Raw genomic sequence first — 22391 nt, 5'->3', positions numbered from 1 at the left:
CTACTTCAAAATAGCCTTTGAATCAATTAAGTTTTCTGGGATGGGAATCTTTCTCTAGTGAAAAACCCAGCAAGTGTGATATTACCTAAATATAAAACAACTTCTTAAACAAACATACAGGAGAGCTGCTTAAGTTCCATTAGTTAACTAATGTGAGGAAGGCTGTACAGCCAAAGAATAATTCCTAGAGAGAGATTACTAGAGTCAAGTCTTGAATGGATCTTTAATAGGCTCCTGAATGCATTGTATACTGCTCCACTTTCTTCTGTGAGCCAATAGCATTTTGAGTAGCCTTGATTCCTGGGAGATCCTCAGAACAGTGGCGTGCATTACCAGCTTCCTCATTTCCTTCACAGCTCAGCAGATAAATTCTTCCAAGAACCTCAAGTCAGGTTTTCACCACTCTAAGCACCACCTTATTTAGAGGTTATAACTCTGTATTGATTGTTTTAAGTAAGAAGTGATTGTAATACACAAACAGTTGTTAAGATTAAAAAAAATTAACATTACCTGAATATTAGCAACATAGTTTAGAATCAAAAGATGCAGAAGTAAAACACGCATTCTTATAGCTACCTAAATCTCAGATGAGACTTCTGTTTCTTTTATGTCCAGAGTTCATCTAGAATTGCTCTTTCAATTTCTGTATCTGAAAAATTAACCTTAGGCTCTACCTTAAAAGTGCTGATGACAGTAGCAATCTCCATTCTATAATGTGTGTGTGTGTGTGTGTGTGTATATAAATTTAAGATTCCAATCAAAATCAAACTTTTTCTTTGGATTTCCTGTAATTCAGACGGATGCTCGATCACAATATCAGAGGTGTGAAGACTGTTCCAAATGTCTGCTGACTTCCCTATGCTGGGAAATGACCCTTGAGTATGGCTAGCTGGGTCACCCCCTAGGCAAAACAATGATCAGTACAGCATTCGTGGACTGCCTTTGTGGTAACGTACAAGCAAGCAAATGACTCATTTTGAGGGAAAGGATTTGCACATATTATTAAAACAGCATTTAATCTGTAGCATGCAACTCCTTAAGTATCATTTTAATATTAAAAGCTAGATACAAATTAATTGCTATAGCAAGTAGAGAGCTAGTAATGAACCACAAGCATTCTTAAGTAGGACAATAATAAAGATTAAATGACAGTGAATTTGGAGGATACTTCAGGATTTGTTGATTCGCAACAGATTTTAGGAACAGTGATGCAAAGATTAGAGATGTTGGTAACATTGACTATTCACATTCCAATATTAATCTTTCACAAGTAGTCATAGCTACATTCAGATAACATTCCTTTGCCTTAAATTAAATGTTCAGTCAATTTTTCCATTTGAAAACAAAGATAACGTGAAAAGTTCAATACCTGATGTCACACCTACATAATTCAGAATAGAATCAAATCAGCAAGAAGCAAAGTCCCTTAGACTTCCAAATCCACAGAATCTCTGCTGCAGAACACACAGTAAGACAGAACAGCAGCTCATGAATGCTGCTAGAAGAGCTTTCAAAGAAATGCCTTTATGGAATACAAAGATAAAACATTACCTAGGAGAGATGCAGCATTGTAACCTTGCTAATATATTGCTGATAATCAAGCTGACCTCAAAACTAAGCTGAAACACCTTTTGATAAAAAAGGATGAAAAAAAAAGGGCTAAAATAATAAATTTCAATGCCTGTATGAAGCATATACATGTATTTAATTTGGCAATAGGCAAAAGCACCATGAGTATCTCTCTAATACCTGCTTTCTTACCGAACTCCATTGCCCTTTTCAAAAATGCCTCTGGCTAAGAACAAAGACCTGTTATTCGTGATAAAAGCTCTTTAGGATGAGTACTCTTTGCCAACTCTTCATTGAGGTAGTAAAAATAGACTATGCTTGGCCTCAGTGACTACATCAACTTTGAACTATATATGGAGTAGGGGAGGAAGGGAGGTATTTTTTTTTATTATTACTACTTTAAGACAAGTGCCAGTTCAGGGGAGAAAACTTGTATTATTCTGATTTTTTTTCCCATTCTTTTCTGTTCAGCAAAGGCAATTGCAATTTAAACATATATGGATGACTAAAAGATGTTATATTTCAGGGAAAGCAGTGTAATACATTTTCAGAATATCTCCTATTTTTAATTAGCTTTGAGTGAAGTCATGCAAGGAAAAAAAAAGTATTAAAAACGCACAGTTCCACTTTTTCTTCAAACATACTCACCATACCTTTTATTCAGTTGAGGATATCAAGAACAATTTGGTGCATAACAAATATTTGAATGGATAGATATGGCATGGAAAGTATTTTGAGTGGGATGGGAAATGCACATTATCAATAATTCTTCAGAAGACCTGGTGTTTTATTTCTGATCAAGTCAATTAAGGCTAGATTTTAGGCATATAAAAATGTAACTAAAAGTCTCATCATAAATGAGTTTTTGTCATGAATTCTCAAGGGGTGACAAAGGCAATAAAGTTCTGTTCTCACCATACTTCAATTCCACTTTCATACACTTTTTTTTTTTTTAAAAAAAAGCAGTCTATTTATTCCTCTTGCCATGGGAGAATATTTCTTATCATTCATTTTTTCAGATTTCACTGGACAAAGAGATACTGTTTGAAAAATAAGAACAGGACAGTTATAGCTACAATTCAGTAATTTATTCTTAACCAGCAATCTAATGTGGTATAACAAAGTATTAATGATCAAGAGATCTTATTCACAATCCATTGTGAAAGTAACCCTAACTTATTGCATGCGATATTCATTGATTGATTAATTGATGACATTTGATGATTGATTCATTCGATAACATTTTCAGTTAATACATGTATTTGCATTGAAAACTAAAAACAGAAGATGGATACAATCAGGATTCAAATAACAGGCATGATAGGCTATTAAGTATATGATGTTATATTTCCAACCTCTGGAAATTACACATGCAACTACAGTTTTGTAGTCCCTGTTGTGTAGAGAAAACAAGGAACGCAGTACCTACCACATGTTATTCTTTCCTTATCTACTGGAGAAGACCCAGTGGAAACAAACAGCAGAATCCCTCAAGCTGCTGCTGCTCAGACGATACTATTTCAACCATTCAGAGAAGTATTCTGTGTGAAACTGATTTTACTCATTTTTAAGCAATGGCATTTCTGATTTGCTTTGCTTGTCTAAAGGCAGTTACACTCTACATTTCACTCCCTTCCTCTGCAAGTGGTGGCTGGGACTCCAATAATTCCATCACAACTCTGCTGCCATTACTTTGAGTCACAACATCTCTGTGACAAAGACAGAGGAAGCATGGTTCTTCAGCACCATCCAGCTCTTCTCTCACCCATTGTCCCAGAGTAGAGACAAAGAAATGAAGGCATCTCATCTAATCATAAAATGTATTTTTGCCTGGAAAGTTACCTCAGAGGGATCTAAAGCCTAGTAGACATGTAGCCAGTCACCAGGAAAGCAAAACTAACATGCCACAGATACTCTAACACCTGATAGCTAAAGATGCAGTATATTAATTGCAACAGTAATTTTTCAGCAAGAATGACTAGACTTTCATACAAAATAACATGAAAAACTCATGCCCTTCCTGTCCTGGAAGGGCACAAACTCCCCCCTCTTCCCTTCTATTTTTATCTATTTTCACCAAAGTCTCATTGAGAAATACAATTTCTGATATATGCTAACTTCTTGGTTGAACCAAGACTGCAGTTTTCAGCAAGATTAAATTATTTCCCCTAGCCCCTAAAGCCCAGCCATGTGGGCTCTATTGGGTTCTATTGAATTTGTGCACCAGGTTTCCAAAATAAACTGTTTTTGCATGCTGAAAAGTTCCTTTAAATTACTTGAGCCACAGAGGAAGTCTTGGTTTCAGAGTAGCTACTTAGCATGTATTATAATCATCATATCCTGAACATTAGTGCTGATTTCTAGGACTTAAACTTTCCCATCAGTCTCTTTTAAAGTAGAATCCAACTGTTTAAATTTGTTATTAAGTGTTTCCTGTAGAGAATCAACCCTTTACTCTGAGCTTAATTTCCTCTGGCAATCAGATTTGAATTTTTATGTGAATGTAAGCCACAAAAATGGCTCAAGGAAGGAAAAATTCAAATGCTATATGACATCAGCTTGTCAGACTGTGCTTCTTATGGCACAAAAAAAGTGCCTGCAATTACAGGTTTGCAAGATTTCTTTCTTTTCCAACCATGCTAACAAGCACTTGGGGTAAAGAGTGATGAAGAATTTAAAGTGATTACAGAATAAATCTAGACTGTATAAGAAACAAAACGCCCATGTCTGAATTTCTCTTTCACAGGTGACGTTACATTGCACTGGCACCCAAAGAGTCTTGTCTTGGGCTTCAGAGAAGTCTGAAGAGCTAAAAAATTTTAAATAAAAAGTCATAAACTGCAGTATTTCTTTAACTAGTGGTTACCTTCCCTGACTATTGCATATGACACAGCCAATTCCATGGTTCAGTCCGTAAATATTGCTGGATCTCTGCCACAGATGCATTAGATCCCCATCCATCCGATACTATTACAACTGAAACTTAAATTTTGTCCATCCCTGGATATCTAAGAAATTGGTCAGGTTCAAAGCTTAGTAAAAGATAGCATCTTTAACCCAATAGCAATCATAATAAGATAAATTACTTATTTTTCCTTGTATTTTTTTTAGCCTTCAGCTAACATGACCAGTGTCTTTGAGTCTTGCATCTGTCCATCAACCATACAGATGATCTACAAGTCTGTAACACTGCTGAAAGGCAGTACTAAGACACCTCTCCTTTAGCATTAAGGCTGCCTCAGGGGGAGCATCAGTATTTATGTGAGGACACTGGGCAGACAGAATTAGGCTGTAATGCTACCAGAGTGGCTCTTTGCCTCATTTCTGTACCTCAGCTTTGAAAAATTGGATGGTTTGTTCTGTCATCTTTCCAATGCCTGCCATAGATCAGGATATGAATGAGCACACACCAGCCAAGAAACTGTCCGCTTATATTGGGGATGGTGAGAAAAGGAAAGGAAGGAAATAGCAGAAATGTTACACTCTCCCTCTGTAAGAGATATGCTTGTCTTTTGCTCTCAGGACTCAAAATTGTACTAATGAATGTTTGGCACCTCCTGAATATTCACTGAATAGGCAATGGTTTTTTTTTTTTTTTTTTGAATGATATGCTCCAGGAACGATCCCAATGTACTCCCATCACGAAGAAGCAGCCAGTTCACAAGGACAGATTACAGCCAAAGGAAACCCACCCTAAAACACGTGGGTAAATGACTCTCAGCTCCAAGTGTTTTGCTCCAGAAACTTTATTCCTACTGGCCATCACTACTCACTAAGGCAGACATAAAACATAGACAGACATAGACAGATGAAGCCAAGCGGCTGAAGTAACTTCAACCTTCACCCTAAACATGAGCAGTTGTTACCAGATACTATTTTGAGAATTTGGTATACCTATAAAAAGAAAACAGGAGCTTCCAACACAGTTTCACCTAGTTCTAGTGATGCAGGCCTGAGAAAAAAGTGATTCCACCCCCCCGCCCAGTGAGGTCTCTGAATGGAAATCAAGCAGTGGGCTAGAAGGAACTGTGCTCTTGATTTCAGGGAAACAAGGGAATTACATTCTCTGTATAAAAAATATTATAAAAACACTTCCACCATCAATTTCTCCCTTCTATAGAGAAAGCTTCAAATTTCTGGCTGTTATGACAAAAAAAAAAATAAAGGTACTAATGAAACAAGAACACCATGAAAAATTTATCTTATCAACTTCCTTAAAATAAGGGAAGAAAGACTCTGCTGATACCAGCATGTTCCAGAAGGTAACACTTTTTAGTGGATGAAATGGAAACGTTCTTCCTGAAGAAGCCTCTTCACCCCACCCCCCCCAAAAAAAAAAAAAAAAAAAAGGTTTGCCTGTTTCTACAGTTTATATGCGTCATACAATGGTTTTAGCTCCTCGCTTTTTGTATGATGACTTATAAATTGTTCTTTAACAACACAGGGCTTCACAGATTAAAGCCCTAGAAAAACTTTCCCAGAGGTTTTGGGAGGTTTCTAGAGGTTCTTGAAGATTCCAGAAAGCTGCACTAAATGAAGGAAGTGGAAGGGAGAAAAAACAAAAAAAAAAAAAACACAAAACAGAAAAAAAAACCTCTTCTCTTTGGCTGCTATGGCAAAACTCAGTTAATTCTTAGCAGTAAATAACTGAATTTGTTCCGTGACATTTAATTTAATGTTTTTCATTGTTTCCTGTTATTTTTTAATTAATTCAATATACATACAGATCTTGCATATATATGCAAGATGATGTAGAAAACAAGTCACAGTGGGAAATTCATCATCTCCTCTCTAATCTTATTATACAAAAAATGTTTATACTGTACTCTTGCCTATAGTTTCTAGCATAAGGTACCTGAAAAATGTAGCAAATAAGTTAAATAAACATTTAACATGACAAACTTATTTTATGTACGTACCAGTACAGAAAAAGCCAATATTAATCGGAGGTTAACAGCACAGTATCTGATTTGAAAAGTGTTTTTATTATTATTATTGTTTAAAACAGAAAGATGTGGACATTTTTCCTTTGAGAATTTCATAGATAGCCTTATTGTCTAGTGTAGATAGCTGTTTGCATAGTTTTAAAATAACGCTGATGGAATCTTGATAGATTGTTTTCACTACAGTGATTTAATTCGGTTTTCCCAGCAAACCTTTAGCTATTCAGACTGCCTTCATTACAAAACCAAACAGAAAAAAAAATAATCCTAACTTAAAATTAGCATCCAGGCACAATATGGCTATTCCCGCACTAGCGAACTGCTGACTCTTAAACCTTATCCGAGAACATTTCTAGGTGACTGAGCACAGTTGCCGCACAGTTGCAGTGTTAGGTCCCTGGCATGCTTCAGATGGGCCAATGAGCACCTCGCACAGTTCAGGCATGGGTGCACCCAGGCACAGCTCCCAGAAGGTGGTTTGCATTCTTCTTCTGGGGACTGAGGAAGCTTGGTGGCTACAGAGAAGCCATGCTGTGCCATTTGGCCTTGGAGCATAAGGAATTTTACCAGCAACGTTTGACCTTGTGGCTCTCCTTGTAATGCTATGCATGGCATGTTTTGCATCTCCCTCTACTTCTAAGAGCATGCTTTTTTTTTTTTTTTTTAAACTAAATGGTGCCAATGCTCTTCTGATTTCTTGAGGTTTTCTGACGAGGCAAGTGCCTGTGGGCCTGGCCTCTTCTCTACTGCAAAACACTTTCTGCTTCCTGATTTCTGCTAAGTAGATTTCTACCTAAAGTAGCTGAAAATTCATTCTGAATTCAGACAACAGAATTCCTGTAAATGGCAACTGTCTTCGTCACTAGGCTCAAAATGTATGTCTGAAAGTGTGACTAAAAGTGGATTTATACAGTAGAAGAATATTTTACTAAGAGAACAAATACTGTATGAACAGTATAAAATGTTTTCTGTAAACATCACACATTGCTATGTTCTCCATTTGACATTTCAGAAAGTTATTTTGAAGATCTGTCTCACAAAGCAATTAAAACTGCCAAAGCTTGAACTTGCAAGTTATATCAGAAGTATATTTTTGAAAAGCTATTTTAACTATCTTTATTATTAAACAATTTTACTCCAGTTTTATGCATGGAAAAATCAATAACTTAGTTACCGATGAGCCACCAAAATCAGTGTTTTGATGTTTGCTATCAGAAACCTGAAAGACATGGACAAACAGAAACCACTCATTTCAACACTGTTTGATGCCTTGGACATCAAACAGAAACCACTATCTGGATGCATTCTCTTCAACACAAAAGGTTCCAACAGTGCTACAAGTTCCCAGTGCTGTAAAGATACAGGTGATCATGGCCATGGAGTGCACGGGAAAGATGCGCTAATTCAGTGACCAGCACGCTGGCGCTCCTAGCGCCAGCAGTGCTCCAGCAGAAAAACTGGCAGAAATTAAAGCTGCCCCTGACTTGCATTCAAAGGTATGTGGAGACAGAGCCAAACGCAGAGATACTGATCTGTTTGGCTCAAATCCTCTGTGTAGGATGTAAAGCTTTCAGGGGTAACTGAGCCAACAGATGAATTTGGCCTCACAAATGTTATGTTCACATAAACATAACAGGTCTATTACAGCATTTGTTATGACAAATCTTTTCTCAGACTCCAAAATTCTCCCATAGATGGCATAAGCAATTAAGCAACAAGTGGTTGCCAAACACTGCCATGCAGTTACCATCGCCTGTGCAGTTTTCCTACTGCTGTGCTCTCTGCACAGGCATTATCTTATTGAATAGCAGCCATATTCATTAGGAAAGGTCACGCAAATTTACAAACCAACTTTCCACCACATAGCCTACGTGTTCATGAATATGTACTGAATACATAGAAGACCTTGTATAAGTACATTGCATAAAGCAATTCCTTCAGGGTAATTGTAAGTAAAATTGGGAAATATATACATCTGTAAAACACATGCTTCATTTAAAGGTGCAAATCTGCAGCATCCTAAAAGTGTGCCCTTTAATTTCAGATGGAAATTACACCTTGGTATCTATTGTGGCTTTGCTTTCCTTTCCCCCTTCACACATTTACACTTTGAACTTCTCATTTAACTACTAACACACTACGACCTGCTCTTGAAGAAAGAAAAGTCATCACTTCTAAAACACTGCCTATGATAGCAAGTCCAGCCTTTAATAGGACAAGTAACCTTTCCAGTCACTTTTTCCAGAACCATAATAGGACTTCACTCAGCAACACCTTGGAAAATAAACACATGTATGTAGGAATTAGAAAATCTGATTTCAACACTTTCCTGAACACAGAGTGAGCTTCAGCCTTACAGAAAGGGGTAGGCAACTACATTCCTGCAAACACAAATACACATGATCCATATTTTATCTGGCCTGTCATGCAAAATTCTGAAGTAGCACGGAGGGCAGGGACTGGAAATCAGTCCCAAAAGCTCAGCTTCGGGATGAAACTTAGGATACTCAAGATCACTATCTGCAAAACAAAACAAAAAACACAAGCACAACACCCCCAACACATGCCATATTACTTTCTCAAACTAAGGTACCCTGTGTACTGCTGGAATTGGTTGTTCTGTGTACCTCGCACAGGTAGTGCAGAAGCCACGATGACTCTGCACAGGCCCACCAGAAGGGGCTGTGCACTTCTGCAGAGATGTAGCAGGTGAGGCACCCTTCTCTCCACATACTGGATGAAACAGGCAACTACTGTATCAAGAGACAGTCCTCTATAGAAATTAATTCCAGAGAAGCACACGGTCCCCTCTGGAGTGTATCGGTTCAGATCCCCAGGCTGAGCATTATCAGGAAGCAGGGCCAGGGGTGTGCTGTGCCTCTGCCTTGCTGAAAATTGGCAGACCAGTGCAAACACTAACGCAAATTTTTCTAGCATGCAATTTGCTTGCTCTTGAGGAAAGTAACCAGGGAAAACAAATTCATGTATTATAAGATGTCCCAGACATAATACACAAATGTTTTCATGAAATTGAAGTCTCAGATATCCAGTGACCTGAATTACGCTCTAATGCAATTTCTTGACAGGCACCCTGAAACCTTGGCTGCCTGTGCTGAACATAGACATGCTGTAAGTCTATCTGAAGGTCACTGAGAATAGTGACCTTCTACTATGCCACTTGATGTAAAAATGAGCATTTTTCCCTTAAAAAAAATCTTTGTCTAACAGTAAACTATCTCCTAGGTAACGTGCATTGCTTATTGTAAGCCTTCCCAAATCACAGAAGTTCTCTAAATAAGAAAATGAAAAACAGGTCCTCAAGAAGCACATTCCAAGAGGCTAAATATATTCAAAGTGAACTCAGTGTCTGAGTGCATGACATCACACAGTTGTTAAAACAAAAAGAAAACATGTAGAGTTATGGAAAACAACATTACTTCAAATGTAGCAGCAAATACTATGCTAGCATATGTAGGTCACTTGTTAAAGAGGTTCTTCTAATTGTTGCCACTTGCTTTTGATTTGGGGGTTGTTTTATTGTTGTTCTTTAACATGGACCCAATTTTTTCAGTACAGTTCCTATCTTGTTAAGAAATATGTAAATTATGTGAACATTTTCAAAGAATAATCGTGACTTCTACCTTTACTTAGAAATCTAAGTTGAATTCAACTGCACAAACTTGTTAGGTTAAATTCCTCTAAGCTAGAAAAATCAGCTAAAGAAGATTCTCACAGAATTCCATCTATACAAATGCACTAGCAAAACATGTGAATAATAAGAATTAAGTCATCACAGCAAATCCTTATTGACAGGTTAGTGATCCTGCAAGCTAGGCACTATTTTGTAGCAGTGTTTAAGATAAAGCTTCCATGAATCAATCTGTTTGATTCAGTGAGTGTTATTTTTCCCCTTAACTTTACAACCTCAGGTTTATAGGGCACTGATATTTTTGTTTTGAAATGAGATATGCACAATTACACCTTCTAATGCCATTCTAACAGTGGCGTTTAGTGAGGAGTTACTTTTAAGTGGTTACCACGTAGGCAGGAGAAGCATGTGAATTTTCTCTAAAGCAAAGGAAAACAAAACCAACTGATGCAATTCCAATACTTCTGTGTCAATTCTGATGTTGCAATGGTGGGGCAGCAGTGGGAGACAGCTTTGGGCATCAAAAGGTTGAAGCCTGTTTCCCTAGAAAGGGCTCTCAGGTCCTCTCTTCATCTCCTGGCATCAGTGTAAGTATGGATGGCTTTTCATGAGAGAGGGGAAAAAAAAAAAAAAACAAAACACCTCTTAACTGTAGTTACTTTGCCCACATGCCTTTAAGTAGCATAGTGGAAAAACTCAAACACTTCATCCATAGGTGGAAAAGAGACTTCATGCCAAGGTAAATTTCACAGCAGCTTTGAGATCTAACAGAATATATCACACAGTATGCTTGCCTGCAAAGTGACAGTTATTAAATGCTCAGTAACAGAACTTGCCAGATATGAATGAAGAAAGCATGCTCTTTTGTATAAATACTGCCTGACATTTTTTGAGGAGAGACTCCTCTATAACTACACTGCACCCGGACAAAATCACCTTCATTCAGTTTGATTGTGGATAGATGATTGGAAGAATGTTGCATGCTTGAAGGGAAATCCAAAGTTTCGGTCTTCAGTATGAACATGCCATAGTTGCCAACAGTAGCATATCATTTATGTCATGCGCAACAAGCAACAAAAGACTCACTGAAAGCATTACTGAACTTCACTAAATTACAAAGAACTACCCCTGAACACACTAAACACTGCATGCAAAGAAAAAAAATAAACACTCTGTGTTTATTTGAAAGAAAATTAGGTCTGATTTGTGAAACAAACTTGAGTAGGCACAACATTAAGGTTTGGAACTGATTATACCATACCTTCTTGAGTATATTTCCACTTTCAATATAACAGCATTTAAATATAACAGCATTTAATTCATAGTTTCACTTACTGCTTCTCAGTTTGTTTAGGACCCTGAATGTCTGCAACTTCTCTAAAACTTTAGCAGATCAAATACCTGAACAGTAAAATCACCTCCAAATAATACACAGGAACAACCTGTAGAGCAACATACAACACAAATAGGACGACCGTAACACTGCTCTTACAACTAGGCACAGGACAATATATGGCAATAACATGTGCCAACAGAAATAACACCTTCTTCCCACATTTCTGTCAGGTATAAGAATATGATATACTGAATTTGGAGTGTGCTTCCCTTTTATATTTAGCTAGGTATAACTATGACTCCGCGCACTCCCATCCCCTGTGTAAACTGGAAAACTTGAGCCATTAAATAGTTTGCAATAAATACTTGGTCACATTCATCCTTCTTATCTCAGTCTAATACTATGTGGCTTCTTTAAATTACCTGTTCCAGTGACATCTGGCTATTTCAGGAATGGTCACGTACAGCATACACCAGTCTATCTAGCCAATGCCTTGTCTCTAATAGCAAGTTAACAGTAGATGCCTTGAGTATGCCTTTATAATTAAAAAACACACCACACACATGCACAGGGCAAACCTAACATGGTATCACCCTAGAGTACATTCCCAATCTCCAGCAACTTGTACTCAAACTTCCTAACACAGAATAGGTATCTTAGTGTTTAACAGTTCCCAATGGATTTCTCTTCTAATTCTTTGTCACTCTATGAATCCATTGGAATTTCCACAATGCATCACAGTAAAGACTTCCACAGGGTAAGCACGCACCGTGCAACAAAGAATCTCCCTGCAGTTGTTTTGAACATCATAACAACTGGAAGTGAGCACAATCAGGCCAAGAAACGAATGTTACGAACTTGGGACAGTGAAGCAACATTACTGTTGTCACGTCTTTATGACTTTATGATCCATGCTACCACAGCACAGATAGAGAGTTCCTCACTGCAGTGCATCATTGACACGTTTTTCAGACATTTCTAAAAGTAAAATCTCCAAAGTATTAAAGGGGCATTTTCATTCAGTTTTGGCTTGCTGATACTATCTCCCTTTTGGCAGAGGCAATGGAATTACAGAGGCTGGGAATGATTTGGTTGCATGATGTCCAACTGCACTCTGCTCACTTTCTATAAAATCGGGCCCTTGATACTGTCTCAAGAAGGATATAAAATTATCATTTATAAGACATTAACTGCTATTTCAACAAATCCAAGGGCATCAAAACAGAGAAGTTGTTGACTTGGTAATCTAAGATATTGGTCTTGCAAAAACTCTCAACAATTCTTGTTACAGGACAGATCTTCAGCTCACCTGAAACTGCTTCAAAAATGATGAGGCACCTACACCGTTTGAAAAGATTTTCAAGAGCTCTTATTGAAGGAGATGTGAAGCTGTGCTCAGAACTGCTTATTTTCTAAAGGCTATTTCAAAAGACCAACAAAACATAGCAGCTGAGAATGATGATGCAAAGTAATTGTTCACAGAAGACAAAATTAGACACCAGAAAAAAAAATCTCTCTGAAAGCACAATTAACATGCATGTTTTCAGACAAATTTTCTGGAGATACAAAAAATAATGAGCAACAAAGTTGTGTCTCCCCCTCCCCCCCTTGAGTAGCAGAGTTAACAACTGAAGAACATCAAAGAGCAAAGAATTTGTTTGAAAGCATTATAATCTTCAAGATAGTTTGTTTGATCTTCTACAAAACTGTGACATTTCCTCACATGTAAATACTGAGGATTGCAACAGAGGAAAGATCAACTAAACCTCCTGAAACCATTCAATACAGAGTACAAATACACAAGCTCCTTTGGGTTTGCCAGAATGTCTACATAATGTCAGCTTACAGAAGTAATAAGGAATTCTTCATAGGTGATATTGAGAAAACTGAAGAACAGATCCAAGGACCTGGCCTGACTTCAGCTTTACATTTTTTTTTTTTTTATGATCCACAAAATTACGCATTGTTTAAAAAGTATAGCTTCTTAAGAACACTTTAAAAGAACAATTTTTTTTTTTTTTGTGCAGTATGTGACCAATCGATCTAAATCATACTTGTGATATTTGCTGATGGTAGGCTTTGATACTTACCTATGACCCATAAGAAGTATCCAACATACTGTGGAAAATAACGTATTTCTACTGGGAAAGAGTGAATATTCACTTTTTTTTTTTTTAAGATGAGGACAGATTTTAATAATAAAAGCCTTTAGTTTTCTCCCCAAGATAAATAATTCAGTTTTTCTGTCTTTGTATAGAATTAATTCTATTTTATAATTCAGTTCTTTACCTATCATTGATTTTTCTGCTGTAGAATGGAATAACAGAATTTCTTTATAAATGAAACATTGATCGACTCCAGAACAAGGTTACTTTGAGAATATCTGCAAAACAAAGATCTAATTATAGTTTCCTAAATAGGTAATTGGGAAGTTAAAACGGAGTTGAAATAATCTGCAACTACAATGTAAAGAAGTCTACAACATATTATGGACCTTTACATACAAAAAAAGTCAACTGCCTTGTTTGTTTCTTCACTATTCAAGCATTTGAGATAATAGTAATTACAGGTAAAAAAGCTAAAGTACATTAATTTAAAGGTCTAGCAAAAAAAAAACAACACACTGCAATTTAATTACAGCACCTTGATAGGTTACTCTAAGTCTGCTGTTTTATTTGCTGTTTCCCCACCCCACCAATATACACTTCAAAAACACACTGGTGGCAAAATAAAATAAAAACAAAACCAGTTTTATAAGGATGATTTTACAGAAACAAAACCACATCATATCATAACCAAGGACAGCTTTATAAGAGGTAATCTAGGTAATTACAGGCATGTAAAACTGACACCAGCCCTGGATAGAACAAATTTGGTAATTTTTAATAAAGAAATGATGCATTATTAAAAGATGCAACTTTCTTAAGAAAGAAATAACGTAAATCAACAAGGGCTTATGGTAACTAGACACCATCAGACTAATCTGACATTTTTATGAGATTACAAGTTTAGCAGAACAGCATAATATCAATGTTGCAATTTACACAGGTTTCTGTGGCATTTGATACAGAACTCTGACATTTTGATTACAGAACTAGAACTATAATAGATCAACGTTAGATGGATTTAACTAATTTATTTCAAAATGTAATTTTGCAAAGTGAGTCATCAAATAGTGTTTTTCAAGGTGGTCTTGCAATGATCATCTCTTAGCCCTATGCTATTCAAAGCACTTGTTAATTTTCTGGAAGAAAAAGTAATTAATCAAATTTTCAGAAGACCAGAAGTCTAGGGGAGCGTAAAATAATGAAAAGTGCAAGTAACTGACAAAACCCTATGGACAGCTTGTTCAGCTGAGGTAAACCACATAACCAGCATTTTAAAGCAGTCAGGAAGTAACATTGCACCTTCAGAGACAAGGGCCATACATGCAGAAGGAAGACTCTATCCAGGGAGGTAGTAATTTGAAAGTACTGAGGTTTTTGGTAGGTAACTATGAACCAAAACCCTCAAGGTAATATCATGGTTAAATTGCTTTAAAAAGCTACTGGTATCTACACAAGCAAGTAGACTGTAACATTTCTGTAGTTGGCACTAATGGCATCTGTGCATGACTGGTTCTGAGGCATGAAGTTTACTAGATATGTTGAAAACTGCTCAGAGTGATGCAAATAGGTAAACGTATGATTAAGGACAGGAAAGTGATTTTTTTTTTAATATTAAATTACGTTTCAGATTATTCATGTAAAGTACAAGGTATAGTTGAACTCTACAGGCATCAACACACAACTCACGTTACACAGTAGGTTGGATGAAATGATTTAAACATTCCTTCTGCTTTTGTATCTATGGACCGCTTATACATGCATGCCGATTAAAAAAAAAAAAAAGAAGTTCCTGTTGTGCAAAGGATTCCCCTACCACACCTTTCAGCTTCATATTTTATACCTCAGCAATTCTGGATTACCAAACAGTTACACAGAACCAGAAATTTAAAATGAAATTCTAGCACACACAGCATATTGCCATGTAAAATTAGGCTTTGGGGCAGAAACGTTTATCATGTAAATAAAGAAAAAAGTGAAGCAACGTAACTTCTTTCCATACATTCTAACTTCTAAACTTCTAAAACTAGCACTAACATGTCTATGAAAGTTTTTTGAAGGATCAAAGCCAGGGCATACTAGAAAATTGCTTGTACAGCTCAAATAAATTAAGTAATTTAAAGCAATTATGTTCTGGTCTGCTGCTGTATTGTTACAGATGTGTTGTGAGAATGATACATACACTGTTGTGATTGATTAGAAGGCTCACAAACATTTTGAAAATGACATTTTACATCAACACTAGATCTGTCTTAGTGTTCTGTAAGTTGTTGAATGTTTCAGTCTTGCATATGGATTCTTATGTTTTTCTAGCAAAATTAGAGTCATGTAACTGGCTTGAATAATTTATGATATAAAAATTAATGATTGAGTAGTACATCTGCTCTATAGTTATTCTAGTTACAGTAAAAAATCCTCACATAGATGGTAGTTATATACTTAAAAAGGTCAAACTGACTTTGTCCACTGTTATGCTCAGCAAAATAGACTTTCAAAGATGCCCCTCACAAGAAATGTAGAAGCTTATTTTTGTATGCAAAAGAATCACAAATCAAGCAAAAGCATTAGATATGTTTAACACGACAACTTAGCGATTAAAACAGCAATTTTGTCTTCAATAAATTGATAGGTTTCTGAAGGAAATAGAATTCAATTCAGAAAATTCTCTAAAGTTATTTGACCATTTGTTAGCTATCCCTTTCTTATGTCACAAAATAGGAAACTAGGTTACACTGATGAGTCCAGTTTGTTACTTAACTTTGAACTAACACTCACTTGCATTTAAGCTTTATTCATTTTACTTGCACAGATTTCATACTACAGGGTATAAAAGAATGTAAAAGTTCCTAAGGAATAAAAGCAATGGCCTCAGAGCCTCTGGGAAGTAAGAAAAACTCTGAAGATTGTCCAGTGTGAAATTTGAATCATTCCCTTTTCAAGGATGGATAAAAAAGCTGTCATAATCTTACTTCACAGATTTTAGGTCGTCTTTAAAGAACTCTCATCTGGTATTTTAATTAACACTCCTGTTCCATCACACTGCAAGCATTTTTAAAGCATGTGATATCTGGACTAACCTTTAATGCATAAGACAAACTAATGTGGACAGCACTGAAGTAGAAGAAATCCACAGACTGAAATCAAGAGTTTTCTTAATGCCAAGTATATCTCAGAATTTTTAAAGTTACCAAGTAATTTTATTTGTTGGAAATATTCTAACTGTTGCAAGGACAGACAGATATAGCTCCTTTCACAAGTAACTATTTCACTGCACACAAGGAAGAATTAATGAATAATATAGCAATGTATCAGAGGCATACTATAATGAGATCATAGTTCTTTAGCTTACTATATTCACATTTTGATAACATCATTAAATTTACTACTTTACTCGATACACTAACTGCTACAGAAAATTATTTCTATTCTCAAATGAAACTGAGGTCTGAACCTCAAAAGCAAATGAGATGGAGAAAAAATGAAGTATGTTTCATGCAATGATGTTTGAGAATAGCTTTGGATGCTTGAAAGAAAAAGCATTTGGTAAACTGTGTGTTTAAATCATCCAAGCTGAACGTTGTTTCCTTGAATTTGTAGTCCAGTATATTCCAGATAAGCACAGACTCCCCATGGTACAGGCTGGCTATCTAAGCATTACATGGTATTTCTGTCCTCAGGCTTGGGCCTAGTGAGTGCAAACATGCAGGACAAGGACTAACATTCATGAGAAATCCTTAAAGATTCCAATACAAAAAAAATACAATATGCAAATCACACAGGAGAAACGTGGGAAAACAAACTGAAGCTAAATAGAGTAAAGATATAATATGCTTCCAACTGCAAAATTCTTGCCCCAAACACACATACTGTGGCTGCTGTGTAGAGGAATCTGACTGTTTGAAACATATGTAATGATCACGTACTGAACATTCATTTAAAAAGTTAAAAAATAGCTGGGAAATGAATATAGCAGCCCACTGTATCCATAGCAAAAAAAAAAAAAAAGCTCAATTTGAACAGTATAGTGATATTTAAGGAAACCCAGTATTTAGAGGCTTCAGTAAGTTCACAGAAGTCTTATTGCTTCTTTGAGAAACATTTTTGCTGAAATGGAACATATGTTTTGAGGACTAGAAAAGAAAGTAAAATGCTATTCCATTTTCCTTATCATAGACAGTTGACGCAGCCTTCATTAGAACTATAAAATCATCATTATATCAACTGCAAGGCATATATCAAACTTGGATAGAAGTACATTTATATTTCCATTATAGTCATTTTCATTGTTCCTTATGCACAATAACTTAAACTGTATGTGAATTATAGTTCTGTTTAACCCTTCCTTATTGTTTCTGAGATTTCTAGGTACACAGAAACTCCTGCACATCAAGTGAGAACCTCAGGAACACATACAGAACAGTAATGCTTTTTCTAGTTTTCTAAGATTCAAAACAATTTGCTCTACGTTGTGCTTTGTAGACCCAGCAGTGTCTTTTTGTGACTGATACATGTTCAGGGGGTAGGAGGGCTGATGCAGAGCCAATTTCTATGAAAGAACTACTACAGAGGTTTACAGAGTAGTCTTACAGCTCTGTTTCGAACAGAGGGAAATTACTTTTCTATTTTCTATTACTTTTCTATGGGGAAAGCTGTATTATTTCTGTGGTTCTTGAGGCTTATATTATTCAAAAGCCATAAGGTAAGAGACAAAAAAAAAATACCATTTTTAAATACACAGAAACACCCTCTCTTCACGATTAGAAGTACACTACATTACATGATAAATAGAATATGTTCATTCTGTATTTCAGAGAACTGCAGAAGTATGAGCTTAATAAGAACACTTACTCAGTATTATTTTGAGTATGGAAGCTATTTTACCAACTGAAGACAAGTTACTATCAAATATTATCAGATTGCTTGTAAAGAAAAACCTTGTAGATAGAAACCTGAATTCACCAGAAGCATATCAGAAATTACCTTTCCCCAAAAAAAAAAAAAAAGAAATAGAACACCAGACCCTCAACAGAATAACAGCTAAAATTTAATGTACAGTATCTAGAATTTTTGTTCAGCTACATGACAGCTGTATTTATTTAGCAGCAAGCATATGTTCTAATTATTAACATTACACTGAAAACAAAAAAAAACAAAACCAAGATAGCTCCAAGAGCACTCAAATTCAAACCTGTAATTTATTGAGGAATAGCTCACTTCTGTCTACTTCCCTGAGTTACTGATATTTTATAATGTTCTTAGAAAGAGACATTTTAATTTTAACCCTTAGGTATAGTACGTTACACTTACATTTTCTGTCATAGTACTATTTTGAAGAGTCTTTTTCCTTAGTACTATTTTGAAAGTCTTTTTCCTTTTTGTCTTCTTGGAAAGATCGAGTATGATTTTCAGTAATTTCAGCATGGATTTGGACAAAAACTTCTATAAAATCCTAAGATAATTTGAGAAACCTTACAAATATTAAAGAAATATTAGAAACCCTTGAATCAGTACTTCAAATACACCATTGGATGACCTTTGCACTAAAAAGGAGAACTACCTTTGCAAGAAGAACTAATTTGTCTTTAAGAAATAAACCAGGAGTTTAATTATGAGATTCCTTTCTTTAAACACAGCAATTATCTTCACTTATTGGTAATTAATGGTTTGGGAATGTTTCTAGCTTAAGAACACAGTAGCTGACAAGAACAGAGACCAAGTTATTCCTTCCTTTACTAAAGTTTTCATACAATTTTATGGGTACCATACAACCTATGGTGCTGTTCTGCACTGAACAAAGCAACTTTTGGCTATCTAGGTAAATAGCAAAAATAAAAATAAATAAATGCATTTGATCTGTACCTAAATGTGCTCATGTGAGAGAAATATTCTCACACACCTGACAGAGGCCAATGATAGAGATGCACAGAATAGTCTTCCAGATCAGAGAGGGTGGTTGAGCCACTACTACAAGGAGCACATTGTGAAGCAGAAGCCCAAAGCAGCAAGACCTGTTTCTGCTGGCTGCGCATGGAGAAAACAATAAATCCCATTATTTTAAAACAACTGCGTGGTGCCTAAAGCTAGATAAAATGTTTGCTGACACCATCTGTGGCCAAGCAGGCCTATAGAACTGCGTGAATGCACCACTTCACAATTGCTTTGCTAGAGAATACAAAGAGATTACTACACTAGAGCAGGTGAATGCCTTTGGAGAAATGGCACTCGTGACATCCCAATCTGTCTTTGAAAGCAGCATCCAGGAGGAACAAGACAAATTAAACTTTTTCCTGAAAAGGAAGTATTTCCAAGACCTCTTCCATACTATTGAACAATACCTAACACATGAAAACATCTACAAATATACACTTTTAAAAACAGAAGTCCTCATTCTTAAGAGCTTGAGATGCCTGTGCTGCTTCTTACTCAGGTTTTTCCATTGACACCACTCCAAGAAACACTTCAACAACGATAACCACATGACAGGTCATAAAGTAGCAAGCAGTGTAAAGAATCAGCTTCAAAAAGCTTGAAAATCTGACATGAAAAATCTGATTTGCAAGATGAAATCTGAAGCTTTCAGGGCATTACTATACATAAAATTACAAAAAAACACATTTACTACACATAAGTATTACACTCTGCATTTCAGGTATGCATACTTGAATACCTAAGAGCTCTGCTTCAGTAAAAGCAATCAAAATTTTCTTCCTTCACCCTACACAGCAACTAACCATGTTCTCCTGGAAGAACTGGAGATGTGTATTATCTGATGCTACACAACTCTTCTAAAGCACATCCTGCACGTTAATTCACAACAATTTGCAGAATTCTGGTATGTTTAGAATTGATACAAATGATTTTCATAAGTACTTGGGTAAACATGGTAATATCTTACCGCAATAGTTCCATCGCACCTTTGGGACTGGCAGACACCTGTTATTCTGTTTGGAATCAGTACATCATCCCAGCAAGATGGGCCCTGCAAAAGAAAACAGAACATATAACGGTTTTAATCTACTTAACACATAAATGCATAAAAGTTGGTTTTGTTCCTCTCTTCCTACTCCCACTTCTTTTTTAGAGTTTTACTAACAGTTTTACTAAATGAATGCTGAAAAAGTACAATCAAATCACATGAGAATATCCATAAGAAAAGCTCAATAATTAATGTATATAGTTCCTCCATTCCAAGTTCAACATTGTGAACAGGAGGCAACACAGTGTGTTTTCTCAGTTTAAGACTGAGACTAACTCAGTTATGATTAAAAGGCTACAAAGATTCATCTTCTGATTCAACACAGCTAGTCTACAGCTGACTGTGGGCAAAAAGGAAAAAAGATTTGAAGATTGAAATCAGAAATACTGGAACATAAAATAGGTTAGGTAGTTTTTCTATATTTGCTGTTTAAGTAACAGTTCACTCCTAAGTACACTAAAAACAAAGAAAACGCGAAACATATAAAACAACTAAGACAGTATCAATAATTAAAATATGTATTACTCTTAATACTCAGAGCATTTTGAACCAAAACATCACAAAATATTCAAAATTTACTTATGTCCTGAAGTGGTGAATGGGAAGATGGAGTTTCTGAATTCCGTCTATATTTCTTTCCTAATAATCATTTAAATGTGATGATTTATTAATTAAAATTTTCCGATCTTTACTAAACACTCAGGTAGCATTTCAGTGGAATTGACTGTCATAGCTCCTAGGTATCATTCCTGAATGGTAACAGTTACCTCAAAATTCATCGTGTATATATAAAACTATATTTACTTTCTCTGTGCATATCACTTAATATTAGCATGCATTTAATTCCATCTGCTACTTCACTGACTAGTAATTGAGTGTCCTAAGAATCTTTCAGCATGCCTTCACTCATGCCATCATTTTTAATTCTACTGAACTATTTATTATGTAAAAGCATCATCACCATACAATACACCATTTAATTCAAGCCATTTAATAAATATCATGAACACTGTTCCTTTCTGCATAGACCATTGCAGAACATCATTGGTCACCAACCTCCCCTGTGAATAGTGATCATCATCTCTGTCCTTTCTTTCCTCTCAGTAAATTGCCTTCCAGGCAAGAATCTTATGGCAGTTTAGTCTCCTTAGAGCCAATAATTATGGAACTATGTAAATGTCTTTTAGAAATCCAAGTACCTTACCTAACTATTCTCTCATTCACTCTAACTTATACCTCAGAGAACTCTCAAGAAGAATGCTGTAAAGTCATGACCAATCCTTAAAAAAAGTCCTAAGCTCTCCCTGATATGGCATATTTATCTGTTCATCGACTCTTCACTTTAAATTTTCTATTCTGTTCAGAATGGACTTTAGACTTTACAGCCCAGACTTGCTGGATTGGTCCTGAAACTTTTCTCTTCTTTTAAAGACCAGTCACATAATGCACCTTCCAGTTTTATGGAATCAGGATGATTTTGTGAGAGAGGTTGTGAACTCTGTTTCAAGTTTTTCTATTTCATACCAAGTCCTTCAGAACTCAAGCACTAATTCTGACATGTTTTCCTTCCATTTGTTCCATAAGGAATTCTTACCAACGCTCATATTTCAGATAAGGCCTGTGCCAATACCTAAAGAGGTTTCTAAATGGTACTGCCCAGTTTCTTCCATGGATGAACAAGCTAAATAACTAATCCTCTATGAATGCATCTCTTGTATAGCAATCATATGTTGGTCTCGTACACTTTCTGCTGCTGTTATACTTTAAGAGGACTGAGTAAGTTTTTCTGTTGTTTGCAACTTATAACCTTTTT

General features: G+C 36.0%; 1 protein-coding gene across 4 annotated transcripts in view; it reads right to left on the bottom strand.

The window, feature by feature from the left end:
* PRKN (parkin RBR E3 ubiquitin protein ligase) overlaps window positions 1-22391 on the bottom strand; it is a 779628-nt gene that overhangs the window by 388002 nt on the left and 369235 nt on the right. For all 4 annotated transcript variants that reach the window (XM_084514657.1, XM_084514659.1, XM_084514660.1 and 1 more), the window contains exon 5: window positions 20498-20581. In XM_084514657.1, coding sequence (XP_084370783.1) covers window positions 20498-20581 — 84 coding nt within the window. The remainder of the gene's footprint in view (window positions 1-20497; window positions 20582-22391) is intronic.

The sequence above is a fragment of the Aythya ferina genome, assembly GCF_964211825.1.
Source record: "Aythya ferina genome assembly, chromosome: 3".
Lineage (NCBI taxonomy): Eukaryota > Metazoa > Chordata > Aves > Anseriformes > Anatidae > Aythya > Aythya ferina.
The sequence above is the reverse complement of the archived record's forward strand: the minus strand, read 5'-3'. Positions and strand labels throughout refer to the sequence as shown.